The sequence below is a fragment of the Strigops habroptila genome, chromosome W (genome assembly GCF_004027225.2).
Source record: "Strigops habroptila isolate Jane chromosome W, bStrHab1.2.pri, whole genome shotgun sequence".
In the NCBI taxonomy this organism is placed as follows: Eukaryota; Metazoa; Chordata; class Aves; order Psittaciformes; family Psittacidae; genus Strigops; species Strigops habroptila.
In genome coordinates this window covers 33,772,704-33,791,710 of record NC_044301.2, presented here as the reverse complement: position 1 = coordinate 33,791,710, position 19,007 = coordinate 33,772,704, and the positions used below count along the sequence as shown (strand labels likewise).

The window sequence follows — 19,007 nt, the reverse complement described above, 5'->3', positions numbered from 1 at the left end:
GGGAGAACTTTTAAATGGGCCCCTATTGCTCTAATTGCCCTGCTCCATTAACACAGAATAGGGCCGCTTTCCCTGCCAAGGGCTGCTCAAACCCAGGGCTGTGCTGACTGGGAAGAGTGGGGATGCTATGAGTGGGATATTGTCTCTGCCCTATTCTTAGATCCCTGTATGATTAAACCCAACATTTCCAGACTCCTATCAGAAGCAAAAAAACATATGCTCAGCTAGATTTTTCTGGGAGCAAATGGAATATATTACATTAAAATTTAATGTAAGTGGGGGGAAAGTTCTGAAATCCTCATCCTCAGCCCAAACAGCAGCTGCCCTGGTCACCTTTCACCGTTTTTGCAACCTGCCACACTTTGCCTTGATGCTTATCACCCACAGAATGAATCCAGCAGCTCTTGGGCTGCCTGAAGACTTGGGCACAAATTGCTGCCCAACTCAACCCCTGGCTCAGCTTAGCAGAGAGAACTCTGCATGCTTTATTTTCCAACTGCAGTGACAGACTCCCCATCAGTACCTCGTACTCCCCTCTACCTTTGGAGAGGCAGCTCTATTCTCCCACAGGAGCAGGGCTTGGGTTTCATGCTCTCTCTCTGTTTGTTTTGATGCCACCTCCCTGAAAGCAAAGGAGGAAAACCCAGAGTCCTGCCTGCTCCTCCCACCAACCTTGTCACTGATTTCTCCACCATTAAGCCTGTTATTTCCTAGTGAGCTGAGGAACTGGTGTCCCTTGCCCCAGATTTCACTGCATTAAAGATGATGCCCTGCCAGCTACCATGACACTTGGCTTCCTAGTCTTTACCACAGCTCCTTAAAAAACCAAAGCAAAACCTACCAACCCTGTGCGTTGAAACATGCAGCTTTGGGGGATGAGGGTTTTGCTGGGGGAGCATCAAGCCGAACTGGGTAGAGAGATTCATTTGACTTGGCACCCCAAGTTCAAGCCTGGCTTCATGCTCTGGCTGGTTTAGTTGTTTCTTAATGAAACAGGCTCTGACAATGCTGTTTAACAAGGAGCTACATTGCCTGTGGGGATGGGAGCAAGTAATATGGTGCCTTGACATGTGAAAGGCAAATCCCATTTGCTCTGAAACTGTCTGCTGGTGGTTGAGGGAGGCTTGAGGAAAAGGTTTCGTCTCTGAAGGAGCATAGTGCTTGGGCTGTTCGACCATCCCACCCTGCCCAGGGGGTGCCTGGGGGGCTTTGGTGAGTCTGGTGGGGTGCTCTGACCTGATAATGAAGGCTCCTCTGGTCTCCAGGAGTTTCCGTTCTCTGCTGAAGTGCTTGAGCAGGTTGATCATGAACTTGTAGAAGTAGGAGTTCATGGTGGGAGTGGAGGGCAAGCACTCCAAGCCTTTCATACCTGGGGAGGCAGGGAAGAGCAAGTTAGAGCAGCTGGGGCTCTCCTGCCAAAGCAGTCTCAGAGAGCAGTTACCCAAAACATGGTCACAGCACTCGGCAAAGGAGCATTGGGGCATGAAACAAAGATTTCCAGGCCTCATGTAACCTCATCTGCTCGGTTCAAGCAGCTCCAGCTCTGCTGCAGCTCTCTCCATCCCAGGGGAAAGTGTCCCAGCCCTTGAAGCAGCATGTGGGGGTGAAATGGGCTTTATGGGCAATCATCCCAGAGCCATTCAGCTTCAGTAGCTGATAGGAGAAGGGGTGCCTGAGGCTCTACATCAATAGGCAATCCCATCTCCTCGGATACAGCATGTACACTCATCCTAAAAAACAGACTGCTGGTGACATGAATAGCCTTTAATCCAGCCCCACAGATGCCCCAAGCCCAGCATGCACGTAGCAGCAGGCACACACATTCAGCCCTGGGTCACAGATGGCCACTGGTTTATGCTCAGTGACACAATTTCCCCAGAGCAGGAGCCACTTTGTGCAACTCCTTACCGCTCTCTACAACTACCTAAAAGGAGGCCTCGAGCTGCGCCACGGGAGGTTTAGATTGGATATTAGGAATAATTTCTTCACAGAGCGGGTGCTCAGGCATTGGAACAGGCTGCCCAGGGCAGTGGTGGAATCACTGTCCCTGGAAGTGTTCACAAACTATGTAGATGAGGCCCTCAGTGATATGGTTTAGTGGTGGACTTGGCAGCGCTGGGGTAATGGTTCGACTTGATGATCTTAAAAGGTCTTTTCCAACCTAGTTGATTCTATGATTCTATGATAACAGTGTCACACACAACGTGACCCAGGGCTAACACAAAGTACTGGTCAAACCACAGCAGAGCTCCAGGCTTAGAGACTGTACAAAAAAAAAAAAAAAAAGTTTTTTTCTTTGTTCTTCATTTGCAAAACCCCTTTATAACAAAAGAAGCTGAAGATAATGAGAGTGGCTGGACTCTGAGCATGGAGGGTGTGGGAAGTGCCCTAGCTGGAAGGGGAGGGTGTGGAAGCAGAGATAGTATGCTGAGGAGAACCTCAACGGACTCTGACATACCCAGACCCAATGCACTTCCAGGCTCTTTCATCCTTTCTCCTTAGGCACTTTGTTTGGGGCCAGAGGATTTCTAGTGGTACAGGGGAGGGATGCTCTGTACCCTCGTCACGCAGGGCACCCAGAGGTGACAAGCCTCTGCTCACAGCCTCTGCCAAGCAGCTGGCACCCCTCTTTGCACCTCTCAGAGCCATAAATTCACTCTTGAGGGACTCCTATTGCTCATTTAACAGCAAATGGTGCTCCAGGTTGTAAGGTGCATGGGCTGCTGCAGGACCTGCTTGGTAAGACATCCTAATTCGGTCCGAGATTCTTTATGGGGTGGGTAACCAGGGAGGGCTGGCAGAGGGGCACCTGCCAGCTCAGGGTACACAGAGAGCATTAGCAAAAAATATCCCCGCAGACCCACAAGCGCAGGGAGCTGGCAGGTAAAGATTGCTTTTCCCACAGCAGCACTCCAGGGGAGGTGGTTTATTCAGCAGGATGGCACCCAGAGCAAATGTTTGGAGAGGGAGTTTTAAAGGTGACTTTGCAACAAGGGGAGCTCTCTCCCTTAATTTCTCCTTTGGAAAGACCATGTCTAACCATGGTGAGGAGGGAAGCCAGCACACACATGCATCCCAAGGCTATTCCCCCATCCTGAGAACAGCCAGCATTTCCACCAGCTCACCGATGGAAACCTGAAGAATTTGATTTATATATGTTGTCTGTTTCTGCTGAGACTCAGCAGAGCATGGAGCAGCCAATTAAAGATGCAATCAAGCTGCCAAAGCCCAGGAAAGCTGATAGAAAAGCCACTAGGCTGTTTTCCACCCTGCCTGTCCTGGTGATACAGATACAGGCAGAGCAGCTTCCCTGGGTTCAGATTTAGCATCTGAGAGAACATAGCCAAAGAAAAAGGAAAATGAAATAGGGGGTCATCTGGACCAGAACCTGGAGTCTCCTCCCCACCAGAGCCGCATGTTCACCCCCTCTTGGTACATCCAAAACCCCAAGCCAGGCTTTGAAGCAGGCATCTCCCAGAGCACAAGTGTTTGCTGTAGCATCATGCTTCCCCTCAGCTGTGGGGAAGATAATCTGGCCAAAAGAAAATAGGATCTAGCTGAGCCAATGCGCTCCAAAACAAAGGTGTGTTTGTTCGGAGGCAGAGAGCACCTGGCATGAAAATACAGCTGTGCCCCACATGTCCTCACTACAGCTGCTCAGAAGCAGGTTGAGAAGGGACACGTTCTGGACAAGGGGACACGGAGCAGCCCATGGTGTGTGCGTGCCTGCCTGCCCGCCCCTCAGCCTTGCATCTCCCATGGGCAGAGCCTCAAAAACAAGTTCCGGTTTTCTTTCTGGTGGGGAGGGGAGGTGAAGAGCAGATGGAAACTGCCTTTCAAAGCTGTGAAAGTGGTATTTTTTTTGCCTATTTTGTCAGCAGTACTGAGACATCCAAACCAGAGCTGTGCTGCAACCTGAGAGCTAAGCAGCAGGCAGGACATCACACCTTCATTCCCACTGGCTAGTAATGCCCCAACACTAGCTTGTCCAGGGGAAGGTCTGATCTGGGAGTTTCTCCCTTCTCAAGACCCCCAAAATTGTCTCTCTGACCCCCCCAGCATCAAGGACAATAGCTGCCAGGGCTGGTGTCTCCTGGCAGGAACACAGGCAGCAGCTCTTGCCCAGCGCTTCCTCCACATGGCAAAGACAGCTTTGCACCTTACTACTGCCTCACGTGCCTTCCAGTGACAGCCCAAACCTTTACATATCCTAAAACACATCCCAAGGGAAAAACAGGAGGTGGTAGCAATTTCTCTCATCCCTGGAAGGTCCATCATTCCTGTTGCTGGGGTGCTGGCAGTGATGCGCACCAGACAAAGCCCAGGAGCCATGAGGCTGGGAATGCCAGTGCAAGACAGACCAGCCAGAAGAACCCTCAGATTCATGCTCCTGAGGTGGTGCAGCATCTCCTGCATCTCAGACTGGAGACTTAGAAGGAGACTCTGGGTCAGCCAAGTATCCAAAAAGTCAGAATCACCTTGGAGATCAGATCCTGGCTGCAATCTGCAGGACAACCAACCTTCAGTCCTGCTGATTTCTTCCATCAATTCATTACCGAACCACCAACCCTCCTGCTCAGCCTGGAGGAAGCCAGGCAGTGGGTCAGGGAGCTGGAAGCAAGGAGGGACTGGGACACAGAGATGATGAAAACAAGTCTTATCCCTGTGGTTTTTTTTTAGGAGAGGAAAGCGTGATGTGACAGTCTGCCCACCCCAGGAAGCTGATCCATCATCATCCTTTGCCTCTGGGAACATCGAGACCGAACTCCAAAGGGATCATTTCTCCATCCCTTTCCCACCTAGCACCCAGCAGCTATGCCTCCATGTCCCTAGGGAAGGTTTCCACCATGGCACACTGTGCCAGAGGAGCCTTCCCAGTGTTCTCCAGGGGCAATGCCAGGGGTGAGAAACCAGCGTGTAGGAGTCTCCCAGGCTGCAAAAGGCTCAACCAAACCTCAGCTGGAGTTGAAAAGGGCAATACTTCTTCCAAGCAGGCAAAACATTTCTCTTGCAAAACCTCCCAATCCTTCAAACTTCCCCTTTGCTCTGTGTTTAGAGGATGTCTACTAAGTGGCTGGCACTTTGCTGTTGTGTAACCCTTCCTGGCGTAGCCCGGAGCTCAACACAGCAGAATCCCCAGCTCGACAGAACCAGAGGAGCAGCTTGTCAAGTGTTTCTACAAAGCACTAGAGGCAAGCAGAGAGGTGTTAGGAAAACTGCTTTATTGAAGCTTGCACCTCCGTAACCTGCCAGATCATGTTAACGTACACAGAGCAGGGCTGGTGGCACGTCACGGCTCTGCTACCACATCACAGCTCTGCTGCCTGTTTTTTTTAATCTGGCATGGAACAGGGAGCTGGAAGAAGAAAGATCCCTGCTCAGAATGATGAAACTCAGCCCAGATACCCACTATAATAGGAATAAATGGGAATTCTGGGCTCACAGGAACATCAGAGCAGTGAAACAAGAGTTGGCAGAAACAGGCTACAAAAGGCACATGGAAATTCCAGCTCCGTGACTGAAGTGAGCTTGCACCAGCCAGCCAGGAACCTTCTCAACAATTAGAGCATCCTCCTGCCAGCAGATCAAGGGAGGGAATTCTCCCCCTCTACTGCGCTCTGGGGAGACCCCCTCCTGTGTCCAGCTCTGAGGCAACAACACAAGAGGGACATGGAGCTGTTGGAGTGAGTCCAGAGGAGGCTACGGAGATGCTCCGAGGGCTGGAGCAGCTCTGCTCTGGAGCCAGGCTGAGAGAGCTGGGCTGGGTCAGCCTGGACAAGAGAAGGCTCCTTAAGGGGAGACCTTAGAGCAGCTCCAGTGCCTAAAGGGGCTACAAGAAAGCTGGAGAGAGGCTTTGGACAAGGGCCTTGTTGTGGTTTAAGCCCAGCTGGTAACTCAGAACCACGCAGCTGCTCACTCACTCCTCCCCTTCTTCCCCCCCGCTCCCGGAGGGATGGGGAGGAGAATCGAAAGAATGTAAATCCCACGGGTTGAGATAAGAGCAGTCCCGCAACTAAGGTATAATACAAAACCACTACTGCTACCACCAATAATAATAATAAAAAGAATAACAAGAGGAGAGAATATAAAACTAAAAGGGGAAAAGGAAAACAAACCCAAGTGATGCCCAATACAATTGCTCACCACCTGCCGATCGATACCCAGCCCGACCCGAGCAGTGATCTGGGCCTTCCGGGTAACTCCCCCCAGTTTATATACTGGGCATGACGTGCTGTGGTATGGAATACCCCTTTGGCCAGTTTGGGTCAGGTGTCCTGTCTCTGCTTCCTCCCGGCTTCCCCTCCTCCCTGGCAGAGCATGAGACTGAGAAAGTCCTTGATCAGAGCAAACATTACTTAGCAACAACTGAAAACATCAGTGTGTTATCAGCATTGTTCTCCGACTAAAGTCGAAAACACAGCACTGCACCAGCTACTAAGAAGGAGAAAAATTACTGCTACAGCTGAACCCAGGACAGGCCTGTAGGGACAGGACAAGGGGGAATGGCTTTAACCTGACAGAGGGGAGACTGAGATGAGATCTCAGGAAGAAGTTGTTCCCTGTGAGGGTGGTGAGGCCCTGGCACAGGTTGCCCAGAGAAGCTGTGGCTGCCCCATCCCTGGCAGTGTTCAAGGCCAGGTTGGATGGGACTTGGAGCAACCTGCTCTAGTGGAAGGTGTCCCTGCCCGTGGCAGGGGGTTGGAACTGGATGAGCTTTAAGGTCCCTTCCAACCCAAACCATTCTAGGGTTCTATGATCCCAGGATGCCAGGCTAACAAATCCTTTCCCAAGGCAAGCTACTACTTCTTGGATCACCTAAACCAGCACCAGCATCTGTCCCCCTGGCCCATAGGTGCTAGCTCAAGCGCAGTGAACGTCTGCCAAGACCCCCAGTTCATCCCAAGCGCCCACCGGTGGTTTGTGCCGTTCCCATCACTCGCGTAGACACACTATAAATCAACCAAGGCAGGCAATTAGTGATCTATGTTAAGGCCCTTATATATTGTGCAGCAGCCTGGAACATTCTGCCATCTGGCTGCTTGATGGGCTGAGCCATCTCATGACCTACAGTGGCCAACGTGTTCCCAAATTGCTCGGAGGGGGGGGGGGGGCCTGACAGACTCTAACATGAACTTGGATTTTTCTACCTCAACCACAAAGTGCCAAACTTCACCCTGGCATAAAATGCAACTTCCACTAATTTACCATAATTGGTTTCAAACTGGTCTTAATTAAAACCAGTGCAGACTTGCTTAACTCCATTTAAACCAAATTTAAATAAGACTGGACCAGAATTGATTCCTTTCTGAAGCAAGCTAAAGCTGGGTAAGCTGGTTAGAGTATCCACAAGGGAATTTGCAGTGGTTTAAGCTAAAATGATTTATCACAATCCCTAATTGAAGCAATTTCAGCTTGGATATAGGGAGGGGAAGCTAAGAGCTGGTGGGGCTGAGCATCCTTCCCACCTGAGCATCATGTTTCCAGCTCAGCCCAAAGAATGATCTCCCTCAGCTCCTTTGGGAGCAACTGGGATAAACCCAGCAGCAACCAGAGCTGGTCCATGAGCCTTCAACCCACATGGGGCTTGGCTCTGCCAGATGGTGCTTTGAGAAACCCCGGGCAGCGACGTGGGAATCCACGTGGCATCTCCCCCCTTCCTGGGCAGCCTTCCACAGGATGTTTTGAATTTTAGCTATTACAAACACAGGGCGGTGAAGCATCATGGAGTGGGATAAAAATAGAGCTGTAAAAAAGGCAAATCTTTCCACCTCCTGCTTCCCAAAAACCCGGCACAGGGTGTAACTGGAAACAGATGTGAATGTGTCGGCAGCTCGGCTGAGCTCTGCAAAACCTCCTCTCTCCCCTTCTCCAGAGCACAGGATGCTCCTGGGGAAGTAAATCCACTGAAATTATGGATTGCACAGCCAGGGGCTGTGCTTGGCCTGCTTTTGCAGGGCTGCCTGTGCACACGGATGCTTCTCCCCTTCTTGCCTGTCTAAAGAGCCATGGGTTTGCAATTACCAATGCTTCAGCATCTCACCAGAAAGGGGGTCCCCTGACAGGCCAGGGTATGTATTTTAATGCCAAATGGGGCTTTTGCTGCACTAATCCTCTGGATCCCCCCTCTCCAACACAGTGAGGGGCTGTGCTTGTGCCTGCCTTGGAGGAAGGCAGCAGGCAATGATCGTGCCTCCTAGGAAGGTTAACAGGCCACTACTGGCTCGTTTTTCTTTGTTAAGGTAAATCAATAAGCAAAAATGCAGCAGGGGTATAGCTGAGATAACATACAGGAGAAGAAAATACCCAGCAAAGCTGCAAAAAAGTGAGCGGTTAAGCTTGGTGGTGAGTTTAGAGCGGGCTGAGGCTACTACATGGAAAGGCGAAGCGTATGGAAGAGAACCTGCAAGCAGGAATGAGCAGCAATGGGCTTTGCTGGGCCATTTCTGCACCAATATTCATTCATTTTGCTAGTTTAATGGTTTTCATCTCATTCCTCACACCACTCTCCAAATTCCTTGCAACATCCTGGGGAAACTGAGGCAGCCCAGCAAAGTAACTATATGTCCTGGGTTCAGCTATAGCAGTCATTTTTCTCCTTCTTAGTAGCTGGTGCAGTGCTGTGTTTTTTAACTTTCAGCCTGGGAACAACGCTGATAACACCGATGTTTTTAGTTGTTGCTAAGTAATGTTTACTCCGACCAAGGACTTTCTCAGTCTAATGCTTTGCCAGGGAGGAGGGGAAGCCGGGAGGAAGCAGAGACAGGACACCTGACCCAAACTAGCCAAAGGGGTATTCCATACCACAGCACGTCATGCCCAGTATAGAAACTGGGGGGAGTTACCCGGAAGGCCCAGATCACTGCTCGGGTCGGGCTGGGTATCGGTCGGCGGGTGGTGAGCAATTGTATCCTCTCCCCTTGTTATTTCACTAATCATTATTATCACTGGTGGTAGCAGTAGTGGTTTTGTATTATACCTTAGTCGCGGGACTGCTCTTATCTCAACCCGTGGGAGTTACATTCTTCCGATTCTCCTCCCCATCCCTCTGGGAGCGGGGGGAGGAAGGGGGGGAGTGAGCGAGCGGCTGTGTGGTTCTGAGTTACCGGCTGGGCTCAAACCACAACAGTTCTTTTTGGCCCCCAACGTGGGGCACGAAAGGTTGAGATAACGACAGATCTGACCAGAGTGTGTTTAATCATATTTGTGATAAGCATTCATTGTTACTACTCTTCACAATGGTGATTATTTGGCTCTCAGACTTGTTGCGCTTGATCTCAGAGTTTCAGCATGTTGTACCTTACTTAGAGCCAGTATTTGCTGTTTTAGTGTTTATCGGCTGGGGGGCCTGGGCTAAGGTTCTTGTTTCACTGTACTTCATGGTAATGACTTGTAATACAATAGACTCATTGATCATGAAACTGGTCTGGTTTGTGCTTCCAGCGTGGCCATCACCTCTATACATTGGGAGGTATATAATGAAATATTTTAGCAATTGCATATCTTTTTTTTTCTCCTCGGGGGGTAAACTTACGAAGGAAGCATTCTCTTTCACCCCCTGTTCCCCCACCAGCCTATTTGCAACAGCAGTTGAGAGTTCTGAAGGTTTTGGATGGCCTTTGAGTACCCTTGAAACCTGCCTGCTGATTGTGGTGGGGATCAGCATGTTGGCAAACATACGGAGTGTGTTTTACCCACGGCCATCCCGTCGTAGGAACATCCTATTTCATTTAATCTCAAAAATTCAGCAGTATCAGGTTCGAATCTGGTCTAGGATTAGACGACGATATAGGAGGACCACCAAGAGATTTTCCCTGAGGCTGGACAGTCATGAGTGGCAGGGCGTGTGGGACAGTATGGGCAAGTATCTAGGCCAGTGGGCCCCTCCAGTGCTTTGGAACTTCACCCCTGGACAAGTGCAACATCCGGAAAAACTAGTAAAACACTTAAACGAGGTGTGCTGTCGTCCTGGTTATACCAGAGAGGGACAAATCATGGCAACGTGCTGGGGCTTGGCCTATGCCCACAGAGCCCTGCTCAACACTATCCAGCACCTTCAAAGGGAAAAAAATGTCTCTGGATCTGATGGCAAAGCAACAGACAATGCAGCTATGCCAACTACAAGCACAGCAGCTACTCAGACCCTGACCACAACAGACAACACAGCTACTCCAAGTACAGCAGCTACATCAACCCTAGTGACAAGCACAACAGCTACTCTAACCCTGACCACACCAGACAACGCAACTACTCCAACTTCAAATACAGCAGCTACACCAAACCCAGTGACAAGCACAACAGCTACTCAAACCCCGACAGCAACAGACAATGCGGCTACTCCAAGCACTGCAGCTACACCAACCCCAGTGACAAGCACAGTAGCTACTCAAACCCCGACAGCAACAGACAATGTGGCTACTCCAAGCACCGCAGCTACACCAACCCCAGTGACAAGCACAGTAGCTACTCAAACCCCGACAGCAACAGACAATGCAGCTGTTGGTGTTACTCAACTCCCAAGCACAACAGCTGCACCAACCCCAGCAATAGACATTGCAACCACTCCAATCCTAGTGGCAGACACTGCAGCCACTCCAACCACAGTGACAAACACTGCAGCTAAACCAAATGGCCAGTTTGTGACAATGTCTGTTGCCCCTGTAAGCAAAAGCAGACGAGAGGCACAAAGAGCAACCCGCGAAGCGAAGAAAGATGAAGACCCAATGCCATTACTACATGCAACAGCATCTGAACAAGAGTTACTACTACGTGGGTCAGAGGAAGAGGAAGAAGAAGAAGAGGTCACTTCTCGACCCCGGACCTCAACCGAGCTGCGGAATATGCGAAAAGATTTCACCCGTCTTCCAGGGGAGCACATTGTCACCTGGTTGCTCCGATGCTGGGACAATGGGGCCGACGGTCACGAATTAGAAGGTAGGGAAGCCAAGCAGCTGGGATCACTTGCTAAGGAAGGAGGAATTGACAAAGCGATTGCAAGAGAGAAGCGAGCCCTCAGCCTTTGGAGGCGGCTCCTGGCAGCTGTGAAGGAAAGGTTTCCCTACAAAGACGATATTACGAATCGCTCAGCCAACTGGACCATGACAGAGAAAGGCATCCAGTCCCTGAGGGAATCAGCCATTCTAGAGATGATCTATTGTAGGCCGGATGCCAGGAACACATCCGTAGATCCAGATGAAGTCGAATGTACACGACCCATGTGGCGGAAACTTACACGGAGTGCGCCATCATCATATGCCCACACATTGGCATCAATGACCTGGAATGATGGAATATCACCAACAGTGGATTGCCTGATTCGTCAACTCCAAGAGTTCGAAGACAATCTCACCCCTTCCATCATTTCAGCTGTGGAAAAACTGTCCCAGGAGTTCAAACAATTGAGAGACGATTTATCCGATCTATCCAGCTCCCCACGCGTACCAACCCATGTCTCAGCTATTAACAGAAGGTGCCCTACTGCTCGAGAAAGAAAATACAGGACATACACGCCACGGGCCACCCTATGGTTTTACCTGCGGGATCACGGCGAAGACATGAGAAAGTGGGATGGAAAACCTACTTCAGCTCTGGAGCAACGGGTGCGTGAACTGAAGAGGAGAACAATGGTCAAGGATGATCCTCCCAGGAAAGCTGCTGCTCCAGTCTCTGGTGAGCAGTTTCCCAGATGGAGTGGAAGAGCTGATTTTACTCCAGCTCCTGTGATAAGGAATACTAATCCCTTTCTACAAGACAGAAGTGGAGAATTTTATGATCACTATTAGAGGGGCCCTGCCTCCAGCCAGGTGGAGGAGAGGGATAATCGGGTTTACTGGACTGTGTGGATCAGATGGCCTGGCACATCAGTCCCACAGAAGTATAAGGCTCTAGTAGATACCGGTGCACAGTGTACTCTGATGCCATCAAGGTATCAAGGGGTGAAACCCATTTATATTTCTGGAGTGACAGGAGGATCCCAAGAGTTGACTGTACTGGAAGCTGAAATCAGCCTGACTGGGAGGAAGTGGCAAAAGCACCCCATTGTGACTGGTCCAGGGGCTCCATGCATCCTTGGCATAGACTATCTCAGGAGAGGGTACTTCAAAGACCCAAAAGGGTATCGATGGGCTTTTGGTATCGCTGCCTTGGAGACAGAGGAAATTAAGCAGCTGTCCACCTTACCCGGTCTCTCAGAGGATCCTTCTGTTGTGGGGTTGCTGAAGGTTGAAGAACAACAAGTGCCAATTGCGACCACAACAGTGCACCGGTGGCAACATCGCACCAACCGAGACTCCCTAATTCCCATCCATAAGCTGATCCGCAGACTGGAGAGCCAAGGAGTGATCAGCAGGACCCGCTCACCCTTTAATAGCCCCATATGGCCAGTGCAAAAGTCTAAGGGAGAGTGGAGATGAACAGTAGACTATCGTGGCCTGAATGAAGTCACACCACCATTGAGTGCTGCTGTACCAGACATGCCAGAACTTCAATCTGAACTGGAGTCAAAGGCAGCCAAGTGGGATGCCACAATTGACATTGCCAATGCATTTTTCTCAATCCCTTTGGCAGCAGAATGCAGGCCACAGTTTGCTTTCACTTGGAGAGGCGTCCAGTACACTTGGAACTGACTGCCCCAGGGGTGGAAACACAGCCCTACCATCTGCCATGGATTGATCCAGACTGCACTGGAACAGGGGCAAGCTCCAGAACACCTGCAATACATTGATGACATCATCGTGTGGGGTGATACAGCGGAAGAAGTTTTTGAGAAAGGGAGGAAGATAATCCAAATCCTGCTGAAGGCCGGTTTTGCCATAAAACGGAGTAAGGTCAAGGGACCTGCACAGGAGATTCAATTTTTGGGAATAAAATGGCAAGATGGACGCCGCCAGATCTCCACAGACGTGATCAACAAGATAACAGCAATGTCTCTACCAACTAACAAGAAAGAAACACAAGCTTTCTTAGGTGTTGTGGGGTTCTGGAGAATGCACATCCCAAATTACAGTCTGATTGTAAGCCCTCTCTACCACGTGACCCGGAAGAAGAATGATTTCAAATGGGGCCCTGAGCAACAACATGCCTTTAAACAAATTAAGCGAGAAATAGTTCATGCAGTAGCCCTTGGACCAGTCCGGACCGGGCCAGATGTGAAAAATGTGCTCTATACCGCAGCTGGGGAGAATGGTCCTACCTGGAGCCTCTGGCAGAAAGCTCCAGGGGAGACTTGAGGTTGACCCCTCGGCTTTTGGAGTCAGGGATATAAAGGATCCGAGGCCAGCTATACTCCCACTGAAAAAGAGATACTGGCAGCCTATGAAGGGGTTCGAGCTGCCTCAGAAGTGATTGGCACTGAAGCGCAGCTCCTCCTGGCACCCCGGTTGCCTGTGCTGGGCTGGATGTTCAAAGGCAGGGTCTCCTCTACACATCATGCAACTAATGCTACATGGAGTAAGTGGGCCGCACTAATTACACAACGAGCTCGAATAGGAAATCCCAGTCGTCCAGGAATTCTAGAAGTCATCATGGACTGGCCAGAGGGCAAAGATTTTGGGATGTCACCAGAAGAGGAGGTGACGTGTGCTGAAGAGGCCCCACCATATAATGAACTGTCAGAGAGTGAAAAGCAATATGCCTTGTTTACTGATGGGTCCTGCTGTATTGTGGGAAAGCATCGGAGATGGAAGGCAGCTGTGTGGAGTCCCCTGAGACAAGTTGCAGAAACTGCTGAAGGAGAGGGTGAATTGAGTCAGTTTGCAGAGGTGAAAGCCATCCAGCTGGCCTTGGACATTGCTGAACGAGAAAAATGGCCAGTACTTTATCTCTATACTGACTCATGGATGGTGGCAAATGCCCTGTGGGGGTGGTTGCAGCAATGGAAGCAGAGAAACTGGCAACGCAGAAGTAAACCCATCTGGGCTGCTGCATTGTGGCAAGATATCGCTGCTCGGGTGCAGAACCTGGTGGTGAAGGTACGCCACGTAGATGCTCATGTACCCAAGAGTCGGGCCACTGAGGAACACCAGAATAACCAGCAAGTGGATAAAGCTGCTAAGATTGAAGTGGCTCAGATGGACTTGGATTGGCAACATAAGGGTGAATTATTTTTAGCCTGGTGGGCCCATGACACCTCAGGCCATCAAGGAAGAGATGCAACATATAGATGGGCTCCTGATCGAGGGGTGGACTTAACGATGGACACTATTGCCCAGGTTATTCACGAATGTGAAACATTTTCTGCAATTAAGCAAGCCAAGCGGTTAAAGCCTCTCTGGTATGGAGGACGATGGCTGAAGTACAAGTATGGGGAGGCCTGGCAGATTGACTATATCACACTCCCACCAACCCGCCAGGGCAAGCGCTATGTGCTTACCATGGTGGAAGCAACCACCGGCTGGCTGGAAACATACGCTGTGTCCCACGCCACTGCCCAGAACACTATCCTGGGCCTTGAGAAACAAGTTTTGTGGCGACACGGCACCCCAGAGAGAACTGAGTCAGACAATGGGACTCATTTCCGGAACAACCTCATAGACACTTGGGCCAAAGAGCATGGCATTGAGTGGGTATATCACATCCCCTACCATGCACCAGCCTCTGGGAAAATCGAACGGTACAATGGGCTGTTAAAAACGACCCTGAGAGCAATGGGTGGTGGGAATTTCAAACACTGGGATACACATTTACCAAAAGCCACCTGTTTCGTCAACAGTAGGGGATTTGCCAACAGGGCTGGCCCAGCCCAATCAGAACTTTTACGTACTGTAGAGGGGGATAAAGTTCCTGTGGTGCACATAAAGAATTTGTTGGGGAAGACAGTCTGGGTTATTCCTGCTTCAGGTAAAGGCAAACCCACTCGTGGGGTTGCTTTTGCTCAGGGACCTGGATATACTTGGTGGGTAATGCGGGAAGATGAGGAAGTCCGATGTGTACCTCAAGGGGATTTGATTTTGGGGGAAAACAGCCAATGAACTCAACTGTATGCTGTTGCCTGGTCTATAACACTTTTATAGCCCACCAGCTAGATATCTTCAGTTCGCCAGGAACTGTCCCTGACTTCCCTCCAATCATCACCTCAACAAAGAATGAATTTTGAGGAAACCAGATGAGCTCAGCAGTGACCAGATGAGTTTGGCGGTATCATCAGCAGGCAACAACCCAACACTACATACCGTCCCTCCTGCCCTGAAAAACTATTACAAGAGATGGAGCCTGACATCATGGACTGGATGAGTTCAACAATTTTACAGGGATTGGTCCATGGACTTAAGGAATGATATCTTTCTCTGTGTGTGGGTGTGGGTGCATATATTTGTGTATATATGGGACAGGGGTGATGGTGTGTTGAGAGATGTGGGATCTGAGCATGACGTGAATGGTATGGAATAAGGGGTGGATACTGTCCTGGGTTCAGCTATAGCAGTCATTTTTCTCCTGCTTAGTAGCTGGTGCAGTGCTGTGTTTTTTAACTTTCAGCCTGGGAACAACGCTGATAACACCGATGTTTTTAGTTGTTGCTAAGTAATGTTTATTCCAACCAAGGACTTTCTCAGTCTCATGCTTTGCCAGGGAGGAGGGGAAGCCGGGAGGAAGCAGAGACAGGACACCTGACCCAAACTGGCCAAAGGGGTATTCCATACCACAGCACGTCATGCCCAGTATAGAAACAGGGGGGAGTTACCCGGAAGGCCCAGATCACTGCTCGGGTCGGGCTGGGTATCGGTTGGCGGATGGTGAGCAATTGTATCCTCTCCCCTTGTTATTTCACTAATCATTATTATCACTGGTGGTAGCAGTAGTGGTTTTGTATTATACCTTAGTTGCGGGACTGCTCTTATCTCAACCCGTGGGAGTTACATTCTTCCGATTCTCCTCCCCATCCCTCCGGGAGCGGGGGGAGGAAGGGGGGGAGTGAGCGAGCGGCTGTGTGGTTCTGAGTTACCGGCTGGGCTCGAACCACGACACTATACAAGCGGTACTTGGCTAGGAGTGATCTTACCTACACCTTCAACTTCTGCATCAGCCCCTACAGACTGGTAATTCCAGCTTTTCTTTGGGAATCCCCAACCCTCCTGGCCCGCAATGTGCTGTAACCACCTCATGAGGGATTGATACCTGAAGGCACGCCAGATGAGTTACAGCTATGGTCTGGATTGGCCTCTCTTGGTGTTCTCCACGGCATCCCAGCACTGCTGTGGCAGAGCATCCAGGAAAAGAAATGAATCACCCTTTTCTTCTAATTCCCCTCCTCTGAAAGAGGCAGAAGAGCACTTTTGAAAGTCAACCCTCCTGTACAGCTCCATGCCAGTAGGGAAGAGGATGGTGGAGCCACCAAGCATTAGGAACCAGAATGTTGAGTTCAGAACACTCAGGAGCAACAGGCCTCTCCTCTCGTGCCCACCTGGCTCCTCCACTCCCTGCTGTCACGCTCTTGATCCTGCAAAAGCTGTTGTAAACTTGCTCTTTCAAGAGTGAGTGGTCCATGGTGTGATGATGGCTGTCTCCTGGCCTTTTGTGGAGAGGATGAGTAAGGAGGGGTTTCACTTTTATCCTCCCCTACCACTGGAAAAGCCAGTTTAGCAAATCTGAGCCATCTGATAAGGGGCCACCTTTTCTTTCCTACTTTTCATGGACCCCTGCACTCTACAGACTCTCGACTAGTGTTTTCAGAGGCCACCCTAACATTTTACAGACTGTCTGGAGATGGGATCTTGTCCTATGCCACCTCTGCAGCGATTACACAAATGAAGCAAACACAATGTAAAGGGAGTGGTTTGGGCTCATTGAGAACAAAACCCCTCAAAAAGCTGTTGACAGGAAACAGCTATCACAGAACATCTCAAATTCAGTCCAGGCTCTGGAGCACTGCCTCTTCTTCTGCATGGATACAGCAAGTCGGAACTTAACACACTATGTTTCTTAAGGACATTCAGCAGCTTCCTCTGGAGTAATCCACTGACTCCTGGGATACCCATGGACTGCTGTTGGAAACCAATGACCTTGGGCATGTTAGCACACGCATATAGAGAGTCAGCCTCCTGGTAAACATCCTATAGCATGAGGTGCTCAGAGGGCACACCACAATCTCAGGCAGGAAGCCAGACGGGAGAAACCAGACTGAGCTGGACAGGAACGTGCCTCCTGAGAAACAAAGGGCTGTAACCGCCCCTCTGTTGTAGTTTAAGCCCAGCCAGCAAGTCGGCAGCATGCAGCTGTTGGCTCATTCCCCCCTTTCTTCCTCCCTCCACTCCCAGAGGGATGGGGAGGAGAATCAGTAGAATATAACTCCCATGGGTTGAGATAAGAGCAGTCCACTAACTAAGGTATAATACAAAACCACTACTGCTACCACCAATGATAATAATGATTAGTGAAATAACAAGGGGAGAGGATACAATTGCTCACCACCCGCCGACCGATACCCAGCCCGACCCGAGCAGTGATCTGGGCCTTCCGGGTGACTCCCCCCGGTTTATATACTGGGCATGACGTGCTGTGGTATGGAATACCCCTTTGGCTAGTTTGGGTCAGGTGTCCTGTCTCTGCTTCCTCCCGGCTTCCCCTCCTCCCTGGCAAAGCATGAGACTGAGAAAGTCCTTGGTTGGAATAAGCATTACTTAGCAACAAATAAAAACATCAGTGTTATCAGCGTTGTTCCCAGGCTGAAAGTTAAAAAACACGGCACTGCACCAGCTACTAAGCAGGAGAAAAATGACTGCTGTATCTGAACCCAGGACATTTGGGTTGGAAGGGACCTCTAAAGGTCATCTAGCCCAACTCCCTTGCAATGAGCAGGTACACGTTCAACTAGATCTGGTTGCTCATAGCCCCAGCCAGTCTGACCTTGAATGTTTTCAGGGATGGGGCATCCACCACCTCTCTGGGCAACCTGTGCCAGTGTTACCCCCTCATAAAACATTTCTTCCCTTTACCTATAGTCTGAATCTCCCCTCTTTTAGTTTAGAACCATGACCCCTTGTCTTTTTGCTACAAGCCCAACTAAAAAGTCTCTCTCTGTCTTCCTTATAAGTCCCCTTTAGGCACTGGAAGCTGCTCCAAGGTCTCTCTGAAGCATTCTCTTCTCCAGGCTGAACAAGCCCAGCTCTCTCAGCCTGTCTCCTTAGCAGAAGTGCACCAGCCCTTGGAGCATCTTCGTGGCCTCCTCTGGACTCATTCCAACAGGTCCATGTCCTTCTTATATTGAGGGCCTCAGAGCTGAATGCAGTACTGCACATGGGGTCTCACCAGAGCAGAGTAGAGGGGGAGAATTGCCTCCCCTGACCTGCTGGTCTTGGTGACAACCACTCTTAGGTCATCTGCTACTTGTCCCAACTTCTACAGAGTCAGCAAAACACTCCCAAAGCAAAGCAGGCAGCTGGATTCTCATCACACAAACCAGATAGGCATTTGGATCATTATCCCAAAGACTGAGGCGCTCTTGGACACAGCCCTACAGACCTGGTCCCTGAAAAGCAGGCAGAAGATAACCAAGGAGAGACTGATGGAGGCCAGCAGCCAGCCACCCTCTCCCAGGGCAGCCGGAGCAGGTTGGGAGAAGTGATGTTGGGTCTCCCAGGAGGTGCTGGCCCCTACTCATTGTATTTGGAGAAGGCATCAAGGGCAACTGACCTTATGTAACTGGAGAACAAAGCAGCTAAATACAAACTGGAGCTGGGAACAGGCTGCAGAAGTGGGACACAGCTTTCCTGACTAATCAACCAGCATCTGAAGGAAACCAAACTCAATGGCAGGGAAACAACTGCATAAACACATCCCGAGGGAAGAAAGGGAGCAAGAGGAAGTGGGGGGAAGACCACAGGGGCACCAGCCCCTTCCACCTTCCCTCACCACTTGGGTGGCAAAGCCTGAAGCACTGAGATGGAGAGCACAGCATGGAAACCTGCTGCAAGCTCAAGGATTTTAAGGGGTGTCCATGCTTGTTTACCTGCAAAACCACCAACTGCACACTTGGATGGGCCTCAGAGGTAGGAAAGGAACAGACCTGAGATGGC

The 19,007-nt window shown here is 50.3% G+C and overlaps 1 protein-coding gene across 1 annotated transcript in view; it reads right to left on the bottom strand.

Moving 5' to 3' along the window:
- The window catches only part of LOC115619007 (protein VAC14 homolog), a 184,674-nt gene that overhangs the window by 125,302 nt on the left and 40,365 nt on the right, over positions 1–19,007 (bottom strand). Inside the window, exon 14 of the mRNA XM_030511024.1 lies at positions 1,093–1,369. Within this exon, the coding sequence (XP_030366884.1) occupies positions 1,093–1,369 (277 nt within the window). The remainder of the gene's footprint in view (positions 1–1,092; positions 1,370–19,007) is intronic.